This window comes from Meleagris gallopavo, chromosome 1 (genome assembly GCF_905368555.1).
Source record: "Meleagris gallopavo chromosome 1, MGAL_WU_HG_1.1, whole genome shotgun sequence".
Classification (NCBI taxonomy): Eukaryota; Metazoa; Chordata; class Aves; order Galliformes; family Phasianidae; genus Meleagris; species Meleagris gallopavo.
This window is the reverse complement of record NC_139404.1, coordinates 170,389,856-170,406,919: the sequence shown is the minus strand read 5'-3', so window position 1 is coordinate 170,406,919 and position 17,064 is coordinate 170,389,856. Positions and strand designations below refer to the sequence as shown.

Sequence of the window (17,064 nt, the reverse complement as noted above, 5' to 3'; positions counted from 1 at the left end):
ACTAAAGGGCAACTACTATATATGAAACCCAAATGACAGAGAGAAGGAAGATACAAATATTTCTGTTGCAAAACTGATTGACGACAACTAAGATTCTTTTGGCTATACAAAATCTGTATTTGCCTTAAAATAGTTACATTTGTTGGCAAGTGATAGACCACAGTAACAGAAATTGTTATGATGTGCTTCTGATGGGCCTTTTTTAGTTTCAAATATTTTAAACTCTAATTGATGAGCATATTTCTATTGTAGGCATACTCCTAGACTGTTGTTTGTTGTTGTTTTTTTTTTAACTACTTCAGAAGTCCTTTTTTTTCCCCCCCAGTCACTTCACAGTAACTTCATATCATAAGGCCAAGCACCATTTGACCAGTTTTATTTTTATTTCCATAAATCAAAGTTACACTTCAAGTGGTTAGTTCCTTTGTTTCACATTTTTTCACCCCAAGTGCACACCTACAGTACCCATCACAAAATGTGCACTTATTACAATTCTAATAGATGTTCTTTTTATAACTGTGATAACTTGCTGACAACCATTTATTGTTATTTTTTTCTGATTACTTAAAATGGAGACAAGTTGTAAATTCATGGCATTCTGTTTGCTGCAGGTCCAGCCAAGATTAGAATGTATAGCAGCTTTAAAACTCAATAATGAACCTTTAAATAAGTAGCAGTAGGAAAAGCAGCTCAAGAGTTCTACATTTGAAACAGGAATAAGTTACACGAGGAACAAAATGAAAATGCTACATAAAAGTATCCATTCTATTCCACACACATCTCCTAAGTAGAAATGCTTATTACACACTTTGGAGATGTCCCTTGTGCAACCAGGAATTCAGTAGAATAAAGATGCTGACAGTTAGAACTACCTGCTGAAACAAATACCTAATGCCTTCCATCAGGTACTCTGAATCTTTCAGGACTGGTGAAAAGTACAGACTGCATAGAAGTTTCCAGTGATCTCAGTAGAATGTTTTTAAAGAAAAATATGCTCGTTTATGCAAAAACAGACATTGTAACTATATAAAAATCTCAATTTCATAGAATCTTTAAATATTCCTTATGGACTCTCCTGGAAAATACATTTTTCTGGATCTGTAAATGCTAGAGCTATTAGAATAAATACTTAAAAATCTTTGGTTTGCTCATATGCTGAGGGAAAAAAAAAATTTAAAAGAAATGACTATCTAGTTACCTGAGGCTCATCTTTCATTTCTTCTAAAAATGAAATTTGGATAAGACTAGCTGCTTAGTAGCTGAGAAGAGGAATTCTCTACAAAGGAAAGAATGAGACACAACACTTATTTAGGTCCATATTAAATACCAAAGTTTGCTTTAGTGAAATTAACTTAAAAATATTAAAAAAAAAAAAAAAAAGAACTAGTAACCCTATTTCTATCAGAATTAGTAATCCTATTTGTTCAGTATCACCACCTTCTTTACAAATATAGTGTATTACAAAAACATTTATAATAACATTTCTGTATTAATCTCTTATTCCATATTATGTTTTGAGAAAGTGCTTACAGAGGCAAGTCGATTAACTGAAAACTCACATCCTGCATCAATAAAGAATGAGGAATTAAGGATACTTTCATTTTTCCTTCTAAGAATGCCCACTCTGTATTTTCCCATGGCAAATTAAGTAACAGTTGCTTGAAGAGCACAGTATGATTTGCATTAAATCACAGATTAGCAGTGTGGTTACTTCTACATATGAAGTTTCATATAAGGCTTTGAGAAATACTTCATTGTTTTCATTTTTTATCCTTTTTCTCCTTATCCAGTACTTTATATTCATCTAATACAGCATGGCCAGTTTCCTTTGCAGTTTTCTTTACAATAGATTTGATACCAATATGGTCAATGTTAAATGCTGTAACACCAACATTGATTGCAGAGCTCATAGCGTTGTCAGTAGCACTGCCAGCATCATCTCCATACCTATTAAGAAAGACAACAGATTTGTAAATGTATATTTAGTACTTCTCTCTTCACCATTATTCTTCTGAAAGCAAGAATTAAATACATACAAAGAATACAAAATTAAAAAGAATTAAATACATACAAAGAATAAGCAGACAGGCAAATGTCTAAGGATTGAAATGAGAAATTACTAAATCATTTGAGTAAAGGCTGCTCTTCCAGCATATACATTTTTCTTTAAAGATACCACTATGTTTCTGTCCTATCTAAAAAACTTCAGTTTTTCCTAGCAGTCAGACGTTTCCTGAGATAGCACTGTAAGCAGGCAATCCAGGCCAAAGGGAAGTATTTCTTGCAACATTGGAATCTCAGCAGTCAGTGGAATTACTTTTTCCTATGCTTTTTATGACCAGAGATTCTCAGAGGACCTCAAAATAAGGCCAAAGAGAAGCACAGAGTATCAGGGGAGCCAAAAAAATCTGTTATGTTATCAGAACAACAGCCATGGTATAATGGTGGGAGCCAACAACAAAACAATTAAAAGAATCAGCACTTTTGTTTTGTTCCTGTTTTTAATTCACTGATTATTCCTTAAATCACCACTGTCTGATTTGCAGATCCCAGAATTAATGTCACAGCAAAGGAGCACTATTTGTCAGTTTGCTCTTTTTTTTTTTTTTTATTAGTTATTTTCACTTCAGGAATATCATAAGCCATTTTTCTGTCATATCACTAAAGTTGGGAGTTTTACTTTGTTAAGACTACAGGCCATCCAACACAAATAATTTCTTAAATATTTGATAACTGATTTTTACCTTTGCCTGTTTGAATTGCATTGCTTGTACAAAAGAAAAAAAGAAAAAAGCTGGGGAGATGCATACACTGAAGATGTTCATACTACTGCAAAAACCCATCAGATCAATAGCCAGGTACTTTTGCAGAACTGTTACTTCTGAAACGATGTTCTCCCCCAGTTCTGATTATCATACTCATATTATAAGCATCTCTTCCACCAGCAAAGGCAACGCAGCTAAATTTTAGCTGAGTTTTTTGTTGACTTAAGAGAGACTACAATAATGCTCCTTTAGCTTTCCATTTCCATTAAGGGGAATTTAGTTAGTTCATCCAAGTACTCAGAATGGAATTATGTCTTTCTCTCATTGACACAAAAAACAGTACACAAGAGATATGTAGAATTTTAATGCAGTTATGTAATGGGATAGTCTAAACATAGAGGAAATCCTCAATTATCAAATATTTTAAGTTGTATTGTAATAACTTGTAATTACTTTTTGTCTTTCAGTTAGTGGTTGTTGTCTGCTGATCTCCGTATTTCCTATTTTTATATCTAAAAGAAAACATTAGCGTGAATTTATGTGAAAAAGCACCAGTAAAATACCTCCTGGCAATTCTACTGAAAACAAATATAAGGAAGAAAGGACCACTGTTAGCTTGCCATCTAATCTATTTAAAATGCATCAGAACAGAACCCCAGTTGCCACCCAACCCCATACTATCTCCTGCTGTTTACCCTCTGCTAGTAGGCTGGATGCACTTTCAGCAATCCTTTTCAGCAGCTCATTTGCTATCCTTATCACTGTCACAACTCAACCTTACTCTCCATATACAACTACACCTACTGCACATCTTTTCGGAGGGGTGCATTTCATATATGTTGCAGGTATTTTAGTGTCTTCCCTTATTCTCCAAAGCATCATTCAGTACTAACACTTATCAGCTTAGTTCTTTGCATCATCTTAGTAACACAAATCACACTACCCTTTTTGAACACGTATATTTTCCAAGTCCAGCCTACTTGGTTTCATTTTATTATTGCCATTTATGCCTTAGACTTCCTTACATACTTTTCCTTTTTTACCTCATTGCTTTAATATAACCTGCTTATACTTGAAGTCCTTTCACTTTTTGAGGTCCAGCTAATGTTATAGAAACTCAAGATCACATTTGAGAGGTTTAAAATGGCTGCTTTTTGTCTTCCATAATGACACATTGTAGAACAACAATATAAATATGAACATTATTTCTTAACACTGCCAGAATCTGTAATAGTTCTAGAAGAGAATATATATATTTCACCAGAAGCACTCATTCATTTCATATTTTTATTCACAGGAGATGCTCATTACTGTGCACTTAGCAGCTTATCATATGCTGTATAATTAGAGTATTTTAGTAGCTTTCCTTCACTTTCATCAGCTTTTTTTGCTAGTATTCATTCACAATGACAATATGCTGTAGAAGATGAAAGCCATCAGAAAACATAACTTACTTGTGCTTCACAGTTTTTACAGTCTCAGTTGAAACACTTTTAGCAATGCACTTAGCTGCACTTTCTAAACCTTGCCACACTGTTGCAAACCCTGTAAAAATGAAGAGCTTAATTGAGTTCACAGCACTGAAAAGAATGCAATTAAAAAAAGCAGAAGGAATTTTTGTTACCTTGTACTCCACTTGCTGCTACCACCAGGGCACCATCAAGAGCAGATTTGCCATCTTTGTCTTTCTTAAGGGATTCTGGAACTAATTTGCTGCCATGCTTCTTCACATGAGGAGCCAGCTCCTTTCCAACACAGCTTGCTATTGAACATACTCCCTCAACTGACATAAAAGAATTGCATGGAGATTACTTAGTTAGAACACAGAATATTTACTATTTATATTTACTCCTAAATCAAAAGTATGCTTCACTGAAGTTTTGAATGTTACTTCTATTTAAACATGCTTATTCTGAAGAGAAACTTGAATCCATGCTTAAGTAACTGAACTGATACAGAAGCAAAACTTGTTTCCAGATTCTGCTCAGCTCAATTTCCTAAGAATCAAGTAGGGCTGATCTAGAAGCACAAGAAAACCAACAGGTATTTGTCACACACTCTAATTTCAAGAAAGCGCTTCCATCGCTTAGTTATCCCCAACTTGCAAATGGAGAACACAATGTCTTTCTTTCCTTTCTCATCTTGTGGAGAACACTTACAATCATTCCAGATCTTCAAAGTAGTCAGGTGTCATCCAGCACAGTACTTTTACACTTAAATGAAGTGCTATACACTACACATCCACACTAATACAAATAAATAACAGAATTAAATTACTGAGAGCTCCTACGATTCCCAAGCACCTCTGAACACCAAGTGATTACTATTTGGAAGTCTATACATAGTCTAACACACGTTTTGCAGGTGCATGTATCAACAAATGTGCATACACATTCTGTACTGATAAAATATAAGTTAATAGTCAGTGACAATATAGCTTTTAAAATATGTGGTGATTAACGCAGGAAGAGAGAGAGAACATTCTGAACTGTTTAGAACTTTAAATATGTATATAAATGAAACATGAAACTTCAAATCAGAGAAATGCTCTGCTATCTAGATTATTACTTTAGTCAAGAAAAAGATGCATCAAGGCCGTACAATATAAAAAATTCCTAAAACGCATCCCTCACATAGAAAATAACCAGGTACAAACAACCAGTCTCTGAATTTTATCAGATCAGTCCTTCCTCAAATTCCCTGGCTGAATAAACCAGCTCTCATTTCACAGAATATTTACTCTAAGGCAAAAATACAATATGCTATGAGATAGAGCATCTTACCTAAGAACTGGCTGACTTTCACAGCTCCTCCAGTAGCCTGTTTCGCTACATGAAGCCCCTTTGCTACAGTTGGGTTGACTTCCAGAGGTTTTTCTTCTGGCTGAATGTGTTCTCGCAGTTTGGAAGCTCCTTTGTGAATAGCTTTCCCAGTAAATTCTGCTCCTTTTACGAGGCCCCAGCTTACCCAAGATGCACCTTCAGGGCAAAAATTGTTTTTCTTAAAACACGTGGAGTTTTAGAGGCTAGAATTCCTAGCTTTCCCTCCCCTGCTTCTCCAACACCGATCTTAGAAACATTCCCAATTACATTCTGCAATTATATTCTTTCCTGACTGTGCCAGCATGAATTCCTGCAATGAATTCTGCTCCTACACCACCTACATTTTAGCAGTTCATTTTATTTAAGTCCAGTACAGCCATTCTTTGTCCAAATGTCAGCTCAATACAGAAACTCAATTGTTTGTGGTGTTTTTTTTCAGTTGGCTTTTTTTTTTTTCTTGAATATCCAGGTCCCAGCAGAGTCAAAAGTGATAGAAGTGCTCATCTCAATGCTGTTAACATTCTGAAAATGTACAACCTAACCTCTATGCCCTTCTAACAGATTCATATTTACTCAATCTTTCACTCACTTGTGTATTCCAAAGCTTCTCAGAGGAAAAAATTGTTTATCAGCAGAAACCACAACAGATATCTCCTTTAATATAACTGCTTAAACAAGAGTAGAACTATGGTATCACAGTGGTTTGAGTCACATGGGACAACAGCTAATTTACATAGTCAAATTAGGAGTCTAACCCATTTGCAGTGAGCAAGAATGTTGGCAGGGGATTTAAACTCCGTGCTGTTTTCATAAAGCACACCAATGTATTCTTCATGTTATTAGAAATGGACTACTCAGCTTCTGCTAGCACACAGTTAGGTGAAAATATTGTTTGACTTGCAGAGGTTTATATTTAATGTAACCCTCCTGTTACAGTAATACCTGACAAGATTCCACGGGCAACTTTCTCACTCCATTCTGGCAATTCTTTCTGATTTTCCCCTTCTTCAGGATGTGGTTGGATATGTACAGTCTGAGGCAAATTAATCACATCACTGGAGACTTCTGAAGGCTGACAAGCAAAAGTAAATATCTTAGATATCCATTATCAAAAAAAGCCAGTTCTGCGTATTCCTCCAAATTCAATTATTTTTTGCTCACTGTACACTTTCTTTATACAGTTAAAAGAAGATTTGCTTGCTAGTAAGGCCATGCGGTCAACTAAGTAACATAACCTACAGCACAAGTTAACCAGCAATAAAGGACTGATCCATTTATCGTATCTCCTCAGAGAGAAGTCAACTCTCCTGTTATCCAGCATGGGAACTGCAGTCTTTGCTCAGAGAATCCAGCTGCACTAAAAGAATGCAGCTGTTGTCATTTAGACCCCATCATTTCCCCTCATATCCAAAAATAAAGGACATTATTCATTCCCTGTGCTGTTGATGCTTTTTGCAGACTGGCACAGCCAAGGAACATGCCAAGCTGTGCATGATAACTGCTCCACATTTAAAGTTGGGCAGATAGGTTCTGTGCAATTTCATGTCAAGCTCTAGAGTTTCTTGAGTGGACATTAATCATTCAAACGTAGCAATCACCAACACAGTCTGCTTAGTGTTTCTAAAAAGTGTAACACTGCACAGTTCACAATGTATAATCGAACTTTAACTAGAGAAGGCAGAAAAAAAATGTAATGGATTTAGGTTTTGGTTCGGATTCTATGTTTAGTACTTTTGCAATGTAAAAAAGTAAAAATAAAAGAACAGTAAGTATTTCAGAGATTGAAAACAATGCTTATTAGTGACGGATAGAAAAATATTTTTGTTTGGTCTGAAAGAGCCTATACGAAAATATTCCTAGATGAAACCTATGAACAGAATAGAACACCAATATGGAATAGTATTTGATACTGCATGGAATTCTTAGATTGGTTGGAAGAGTTAGCAAGATGTAACACTGAGCACAAAGACAACCGTTGCAGTAAAAAACCAACAAGAACACTAACAGGAAAGACTGGATTAAGTCTTAGTAAGTTTCTACCCAAAAGATTAACAAAGTATAACTGACTTGCAGGATTTTATCAATTACTGCTTGATCGCAGTCTGAAATCCTCATCTTCAAGAAATGCCCTTAGCAGATGACCAAAACACTATGAGTGCAGGGCAGGAAAAATAACCTTAATAAATATCTACAATTAAAGAAAATCCTTAAGCCTATTAAAACAAACAAACAAAAACCAAAGTATGTTCCAGGTATAATTTTTTTGCCACAGTCTGGGTCACCATCTGGAAAAAAAAATTAAAAGACTCTTCTACGGGCTTTGCTAAAGTGTAGAAACGGTTTGTCTAAGATTCTATGCTACAGTCACATTAAACATAAGTTGCTAGTTAGATCCTTGTGACCACTATGTAAAACATACAGAAAATAGCCAGCAGATTAGGCTTTTAAATAATTTGCCAAAAGGAAGTTATATCCAATTGCTATATCAAAGTTATTAAAAATCCAGAAATCTGCAACTGATTTGCAAAGCAGGACAGTCTGCACCTACTCTTAAGAAGTAATATACAAACAGACAAATAAAACTACAGGACACACCATGGGAGGATACATTGCTGTGGTCAAACAGGTCTGGAATCTCAGCAGTTTTAAGGTGCACTTAAGTGATGACTTTTCTTTCGTTACTATAAAATTTTAGAATCACTGTCCTGGAATTTACCTGGACTTTGTGGCCAGACATCTGTTTTAATTTATCTTCAAAATGCGCTCTCTCTGTTGCTGGGAGCTCTGATGGTAACCCTACTCTCTCATGGGATCCTGGCACCTGTGATATCATATCAGGGAATATTAACAATTAGGACAATTAAGGGACTAGATTGATATCCAATTGGAACTACTTCTACGCAGGAAAGACTACAAATTTAGCCAGTAAGTCCTGCACTGAAACATCACACAGTTCTGTAGTTCTTTTCCCTTTGAAGTAAAAAGCAGTGGCCTTCCGTGCTAGTACAATTCCCTGCTGAACTCAACAGGATTTCTAACAGAATTCCACCCACATGACATGCTGCAGCCTGGTTCTTCATCATCACTGCATTCAAGTCTTGGTGATTCAATAAGATGTTATCTTCCACAAACAGGTATTATCTTGCTATGAACTACTGAGTGATTATTGATTACCATTCTTCCTGACATGGTGCTCCAGTACTCTTACAGTAACTCTTAACTCACTTTGTTTCCAGTCACTGTATCTTACTGCATCTTTGTTAGATTATGCGGGTTTTTTTTTTCTACTGTGTCTGTTAAAATCTTACTGTAATGAGGTATCAGACAGATTTTTGAGGTACTCAGTATTTTCACAGGTTGTCTTTGAAGCTGCTTAACATTTTTGAACTGTAATTGCATTTGTGAACAATATTTCCTGAATGCTGCCATCCAAACTACACTTAGATGGTGTGCATGTTCGCCCACAGGAAAAAAACTCCCACTTTCTCCTGAAAATTTTCTTTTGGGGCCTATGTTATCCTTTAGGAAAAATAGTGAAAACATCCAGAGTGATTTCCAATTCTTCTCTGTGCTTATAATGCATTATTTTAAAAATGTCAATACCCTTATCTCACAGAGCCTACAGTTTCATTACTAGGTACCCTTAAGTCTTGGCTACTTTATTTCTCGCTGGTGAGCTTGCCAATAAGGCACAAACTAAGTATAAACTGGCAGACACACTACCACTTCCACCTTTCATTGTAGGTTTAGAAAAGGCAGTTGGGGAATTTACCTGGAGTCGAAGGTCAGACATCTGCTTTAACAGATCCTCAAAAAGCTCTCTGTCAGCTGCTGGAAGTTCTGAAGACAACACTACTCCCACATAGGATCCTGGTATCTGAGACATCATGTCAGGGAACATGTAGACTCCCGTATTGCAGCACAGAACAGGAGATTGGTTGCACATTAGAGGATACAACCAGTCACAAACCTGGAAAAGATATACACGTGAAGGAATTAAATTTTAAAAAGAAAAGATAGGCAGAATGCTCTGAGTAGCACTAGAAAGTTAATTTTCCATACAGTTTAGTAAGAAAAAAAGCCTTAGGTATCTAGGGAAAAAAAATACAAAACCAAACCATAATCAACTCAAAAACCTTCATGACTGTGGAGATGGCAGTCTTAATTAGTTCTGACAGAGAACATACTGATTTCCACAGGATCATTATTCAGGCTGGTAGCTTCTAAACTGAAGCCTGGTCTTGAGGCCTAGTTGCAGAAGGAGATGAAGTGCACTGCCAAATAAACCAGGACTCGGTGTCTCTTACTTTCTATTGATCTCAGGACAGGTCTACATGATTGGATAAAGAGAATGTACGGCTATCACTGGCCTGCTAAAGATTCCAGTGGATCCACTAACCAGTGGAACCAAAAACAGGAACAGTTTTTTTTTTGTTTGTTTGCCAAAGTTTCTCCTTCATTTGTTGAGACAGTTCCATCAAAGAGGTCTCTCTCCATCAAGTTGGAAACCGGATCAGAAATACAATGTGCAGTACAGAATGTGCCCACAAGAAGTAAGCACTTAAGAAGAAAAAAACATCCAAATAACACATCTTTTTCATTTGTGCTTCTCAGACTAACACAGGCTCTGAAGTTCTTCATTCAGATTCTCTAATTTGACCCCAATACCTTATCTCTAGTTGTGACTAATTGGGTACTACATAAATCTGTTTTATACTGAATGTTTAAATGTTACAACATATGAATCAACACTTTTTCTCAATGTGAGGAAGGGGAATTTGGTTTTATGAAATGAAAAAGAAACGTCAACCAATTCCTTTAGAAAATGGAATTCATCACAACAGTAAGCACGCAAGAACCTTGGGAAGACAATAAGGACGTTTTCTCAGAAAAGACATCAAGTTGTTTATTTGCAGAAAATAACCTTTTCCAATGGCTATTAAATCCCTCATAACATCACAAAGACTTAGAAAAGCAAGAAATAAGAAGACTGTTGTTTAAAACTTTGACATATATTTGTAATTAAAGAAAATTATTTCCCTGTTACCTGAAGAAACGCAGGTGGACGATTCTGGGCCATCTCACTGTCTGTATCCAAGAACTTCACAATGCGCAGATATCCAGGATACGAAGGAGCACTGACCTGCCCATCAGGAGTCACAAAGAATATCTGTACTCCTTGAGGAATCAAGATCAGCTCATCTGCATCCACTCCCAGGTTTTGAAGGGGAGGTGGCTGAGTACACTTTCTGTAGTAGTCCTCACTGACAGAAGAAAACTCCCCTGAGTCTGTGCCATAAGACACAGTAAAATGGCCATCGGTAGCTTGAGGAGTATAGGCAGGAGGTGCTTCGTTTGGCAGACACAGAGGTTTTGCAGCTGATGGACTCACAGATGGAAGCTGCCCCTGGCTTGCAGCTGCAACACTTTCACCTGCTGCAGGTGGCTGACTTGGTACAAACAGAGCATTAGGTGGGGAGGGCCTTTCTGGCTTTTCTGTAGAAGGAATGTGTGGGTACAATTTGGGCACTCCAGCATGGGCATCCATTGCAGCAGGGCTTGCTCCTACAGGTGGAGTGTTTTGCTCTAGAATATCAAGTCGAGTGCGCACGTTCTGGAGGGTCTCCTTCATCTTCTGTTGCATTTGCCTGGCAGATTCCCACTGGGGTCCCACACATGCAGGATCCTGTGATGGAATACTAACTCCTCGAAGCAAGTGGTCAAGACCTTGCTTGTAGTAACTTCTTGCCTCTTCCTTCTGACCCAGTTCATCTGCATGTAGTCCTTTATTGATAAAAATAAAGGCTTTTGTGTACTCTTCATTAATAGCTTTAATATTTGCATCTTCTTGCATAACTGGATCCCGCAGTTGTTCCATTGCTGCACACTGGAATACAAGTTGGTAAGAGTATTCACAGATTAAGCCAAACAAAGTTTACATTATAATGAAGTAACCTCTCTAAAGGTGATCATACTGTGTGTATTACCAGAAAGCTATCTAGTTGCTTGGTACAAATTCTGATGTTTCAGTTATCTCCTATTAACCTTTAGAACGTATGACTCACAGTCATCAAAGAATTTAACTCAGTAACCATCACCTGTAATTACACCAAACATTTATTTCTTAAGAAGCATCAGAAGAACACAGACATTCCTGACATTAAGCATTCCATCTTAAAAAAAATACTAAGATCAGTACCAAACAGTGGAATAAAATAAATAAATCTACCCTTACTTCCAATGTTTTCCCCAAAAAATCCCTATGATATTAAAAAAACTCAGTTAACAGTTTGTCTATTTAAATAAAGGCTGAACTTGCAAACTCAGTACATTTTTATTTAAACGATTTAAGGGAAAGCACTCAGAAGATTTAAACAAATTATGATAAATCTTTTCCAACTAACATCAACACTCCAATGGAATTGGGAAGTTAAAGTTAAAGCTTCTCTTTACAGCATGAAAACAGGGAATTATTTATTTCCTCCACAGTGCTTACAATGGAGAAGGAAGACCGATGTTTTCCCTTCGTTGCTCCCCAGGTGACAAAATCCTGAATGTACAAAAGGCTGTGGGTTCTATTTTTATTTTAGAATGCACACATTAGGCTGTTTGAGGAATACATGAACAATTAAAGAGCAGGAAATAATCTAGTGGGTTCATTTGAACTTCAAAACGTGTAAATCCATTGTTTTAACTCAACTTGGCTAAATGCAGCAAATACAAGTTGTTCTTGAACTAAGATAGCATTTTCAGCACACAATGTAAAAAAATTCCATTGAAATTTTTTGCTGATGGCACTTAAAGCCATTGACAATTCAGTATAGGTTATGAATAGAGTAGTGATCGTGGGCAACAACAACAAAAGGATATTACTTATCAACAAGTATTGATAATAAAATATTAACAGATTATTAACTTTTTCTTATTATTTTAAGAGAGTATATCTTAAGGGAGAAAAAAAAAACCAACAAAACAGTTCTCTGCTATAAGCTGGGCAGAATGGAGAAAAATCTAGAGATGCTTGTCAGCCACAATGACAGCAAGCTGCAAAAAACATGGCCATGAAACAGGCAAGTAAAGAATCAGTAGGGCAAAAATAAGAATATTTCTATTACACACTGTAGCATTAATACCACTGTACAAGCACAGGTGAGACTCCCCACACAGTGCTGACCCACATTTAATAAAGCTGCATCAGAACAGAAAGAGAAAGGAAGGTTACTGAAACTTCTGGTGCACCAATTACCTCTCTCCGGGGAAATAAGTTTGGCTCATCAAGCGAATAAAACAAAGGCTAAGAGATTTGGATTAGCCTCTATAAATATACTGGATGAAATAAAGGAAGTCAGGAAGGAAGAAAAGAACTATGGAAATTCAAGCTTGCATTAAGACCCTGAAACACCAACTCTTCTTGGTTTATGCCACTGCAGAAAAGCAAAGGAAATAAATATCTTTCTGCTTCTCCAATAAAAGCAGACTAACTTCAGAAGTGAAAAACATTTTAGAGGCAAAGACTGAATGCTGTGCTCTACTCCCACACTCTTTATTATCAAAAAGCAGATGGCATTTGTGTGAATGATGCATCTGCAGTCAGATGACAGAAGCGTCATGTAGTCTGTACTGCACCTGTTCCTGCATGATGTGACACAATCCTACTGCATGCAGAACACAAGCTATGAGCGTTTCAGCCAAGCAGCAGGCATGTGGTTAGGAACACGAGGGATGGCTGGAGAAGGCAGCCCTGGTGGAACAGATCACAAGCCTCTCAAGTCACCAGCCCTGCTGCCTATTTCATATTCTACAGCAGAAAAATGAATTTAGGGCTGGAGGAGATTCTTTGGCTGTCTGATCTGCTGCCAATAGGTTTGGTATCTTTGATTTAGAGTGAAAAACAATGCTGGCATAAGAAAAAATATGCAGTTAGTAACCACTAAGCATAAAGATTAGAAGCTCTGAGCATGTTCCTGACCAACACAACAGCAAGCAACTAGAAAGTAACCAGAAAGAGCGAACATCGTGGCAGACACAGCTTTATCCTTATATGAAAGATTATACACTGTGCTGAAGATTTTATGGTCTAGGAGAACCATTCTTTTGTCCCTATGTCACTCAGAGAAAGTGCACTAAGTTTCCTCATAATAAAGAATTATGAACATTAACCAAGTATATGGAGCAATTAAAGATACACATGTCAAGTAATCTGCTAGCAAAAAAAAAAAACAAAAACCTCGGGACTCCTAGACAACATCATCCTGCATCAACACTTGCATTTACTGAAAATCCATTTTTTTTTAAGGAGGGTATAAAGATGAAAAACAGTTAAACAGTGAAGAACTCTGATCTAAAAATTATTTGAGGCTTCTAAAACAGAAAAGACTTAAAAGAGCAAGAAAGAAGGCCAGAGTTTAAGCCAACATCATAGTTTACTTCTTTATGAGCAACATTTAGCATTTTGACATTTTTAGTATCTGTGAATTTAATCCTGTATGAAGTCCCTGCTTAGGGCAGTAACTACTTGCCTGCGTGAACAAGAACTGCAGCACCATCACCTGCTTTGCCTCATGTTTTGATTTGGTTTTGTTGGGGGCAGCTATGTGAAAGATACTACCCAGATTTTAAATAATTTTCCTAACACTTGTTAGTGTAAAACAAGAAGAGGTATCAAGTAAAACCCAAAAGTAACAGCTGCATTTCTGCTTAAGAGTGAGCAACAGTAACGTACCACTCCATATGCTCACTGTACTGTCAACAGCACAGTTCTCGCTAAAGCTCAATCTTTATTAACCCAAAATAAAAGATGTGTCAGGAAACTGAGATGTCAGCAGGACCAGTGCACACAAGGCAGCATTGCATGGCCATGTGTGACAGAGATACAAAAACAGGCTTAGCAACTCAGAAGAGTGGGAGCATTGTTAACTCATCTCTGATTGTCTGAAACATCTCAAATTTGTGCTGCATGTACAGCAGTCAGTGCCAGACTATTCATTGGTGTGACAATGCGCTTAGAAACAGAGGAAGGAATTCACAGTTGATTTTAATACAGGATAACTAAAAGTCAGCCCAAAGGAATGAATTTAATAAATTAATAAATAAGAATGAATTGAAATTGATACAAAATAGTGGTGGGTATACTGAAGTAAATAGGCTAGCTGGGTCGCTCCCCTAGAACACAAGAGGAAACATTCCCTGAAATAGAACATTTAAGTAGTTTCTTGATCATAGGCAAGGAATATCAGTCTTCATTATCTTTTTCAGTGCATGATCTTAGTACAGTACCTAAGTGCCCATTATATTGTAATCTATTTCTGTACATTGCTATTTCCTATTTTTTACTTTTTAAAGCTAGAACAAATGGCCAACTGCATATTGCTAAATACAAGTGCTCCAAAATTGAACCTTTGTCCCAGTGACTGGATGTACAAATTGGCCCAGATGTCTTCCTAGTGCTCAGTAAGACTCACAGGAACTTGTCTTTGAGAAAGCTGATCCAAAAAGGAGCTAAGAAAAGAACTAACGGGCAGTGTAGATAATCACAGATCAAACCAGCACTTGACTCATTCCTTAGCTCTTTTCCACACATCATTACAGATATACTCTTTGGTGCCAAGAGACTTGGCCAAGGGAGGCTAAAGGGCAGGGGGGGCAGTGTGGATTCCATTTGATATTGTATGCTAACACTTCAGCTATATGGCTGACCATCCTTCCTCTAATGCAGCAAACTCCATTAAAAAAAAAAAAAAGTTTAAAGACCCAGCAGTTTGGTTGTGGTTTTAACTGTGAGAAGGTAAACATGACACCTAATGCTTATTAAGGGGATTAAATATCCTGACTGACAGAGGTAGAACATGCTTTCCAGCTCCCTGTATTCAAAACTTGTAGGTGGGGCTATGGGAGAAAAAAACCTACCCCTTAATCCAGAGATCTTCTGATATGTCAGCTGTTTCTCTGTCAGCCACTGATTTCAAAGATGAAGATGGTGAAGGAGAACTGCGATGCAGACAGAATTATTCAAGCCTTAATCTATAAAAAGCAATTAAGGCTTCAGTAACTTTTGAGACTTTTGAGAACATACTGATCTAACACAAATGCTATAAAGGATTCAAATTAATATAGTAGGTACCAGCTGATCGACTTCACCTTCTTTCTTTCCTTCTAGCTTATTTAAATTAGCCTCTTTAGAGCAGCGCTTAAATTTTTCATTAAGCAGTGGCCTACAGCTGATATTTAAGCACTTAGGGCTGGATAATATGAAAGCCAGACATGGTAACTCCTACTCTCCTATAATAACTGAGGACTTCAGAGAACTCCCACCATCGGATATTTCAGCACACATCTCACGCTGGCAGCACCCACACCCACCACCCCGCACGCCTCAGTGCCCTCCTTTCAGCACTACTGTCTCAAGCCTATTTTCTCCTCACAAACCAACTTTCTCCCCGACGCCGTGCGTGGCCTGAGCTTCCATCGCAGGGTGTCAGGGCAGAGCTGTCAGCTCTCAAGTGCCGACCCGGCACGTCTCTGGAACAGAAAGCGGGCGCACGGCGGGGCAGCTGGCAGCCGTGTCACACACCGGACCGCGTACAAAGGCACCGTCACTACCTCGTGTTCTCCGGGAAAGGGAAACGATTCCAACAAGACCTGCAGTTACGCAAGACTGCTATTTAACACTTTTAATTACGAGCAGGCCTACCAGCTCCCCGCCATCACCGACAGATTTCTCATCAGCAGATAGAAACGACCCAAGCCCGTCCCGACCCGACCCTCTCAGAGCAGGCAGAACACGCGGAGCAGGGAATTTTGCTAAATAATCCCTCACTTCCGTACCGAGCCACTTACAGGATAAGTGCTTCTCGGCGACACTTTAACTCGGAACGATCCGGCCTCCTCGCTCCCTCTTAGTGGCACAGGCTCCCAGCCCGGCTCAGCCCGCAGCGCCGTGCGGGACCACCGCGACCGCCCCGCGGCCGCCCTCCCGCCGCTCCCAGCCGAACGAGCCTCCTCACCACAACCAGCCGAGCCTGTCCGAAAGGGCCCGGCCTCTCAGCCGCGCGTAATTGAAGCAAGTTACGCCCGGCAAGCCCCCGCCGCGGCCTGCAGGGTCAGGCGGCAGCGGCCGCTCCGCCCTCGTCTCGGGGCGGGGCCTCGCCCGGGCTGTGCCCTGCGTCCGCGCTCCGCCTGGGCTGACTGTCACCTGCGGGTGACACGCCGTCGTGTGCCCGACAGCGGCTCTTCTCTGCGGGGTGAGGCGTGGTGTGTGCTTGCTGCATCTCCACGACACCAGAAATCTGAGTGAAACTGCGGCTATTGTTTCTGAATATAAGCCGGCAGCTCGGTATTTATGCATCACTGATCGTCGTGTTAAAAGTCCTGCGCTGCCGGACTTACATACGGAAGATTTCAGGCCAAGTTGAGTCTAGCACGGGTGCCCTCCTGGTGGGCAGCGGATCGGCAATGAGCCAGCAGTGTGCCCTTGTGGC

At 38.6% G+C, this 17,064-nt stretch overlaps 1 protein-coding gene across 11 annotated transcripts; it reads right to left on the bottom strand.

Moving 5' to 3' along the window:
* Window positions 1-360: 360 nt before the first annotated feature.
* SPART (spartin) lies at window positions 361-16,744 on the bottom strand. Of its 11 annotated transcripts, none has more exons than XM_019612213.3 (11): window positions 16,424-16,743; window positions 16,013-16,225; window positions 15,494-15,607; window positions 10,635-11,474; window positions 9,360-9,557; window positions 8,304-8,408; window positions 6,530-6,659; window positions 5,549-5,743; window positions 4,390-4,548; window positions 4,220-4,310; window positions 361-1,947 (listed from the first exon to the last, which is right to left on the bottom strand). In XM_019612213.3, exons 4-11 carry the CDS (start codon window positions 11,463-11,465, stop codon window positions 1,761-1,763), a joined length of 1,896 nt encoding a protein of 631 aa, XP_019467758.2. In that variant the 5' UTR covers window positions 11,466-11,474; window positions 15,494-15,607; window positions 16,013-16,225; window positions 16,424-16,743; the 3' UTR covers window positions 361-1,760. The 11 variants fall into 11 exon arrangements, with proteins under 11 accessions (XP_019467758.2, XP_010727248.2, XP_085072132.1 ...); XM_010728946.4 differs by having other exon boundaries at window positions 16,017-16,225; XM_085216006.1 differs by having other exon boundaries at window positions 15,494-15,574; window positions 16,017-16,225.
* Between the last annotated feature and the right edge of the window lie 320 nt (window positions 16,745-17,064).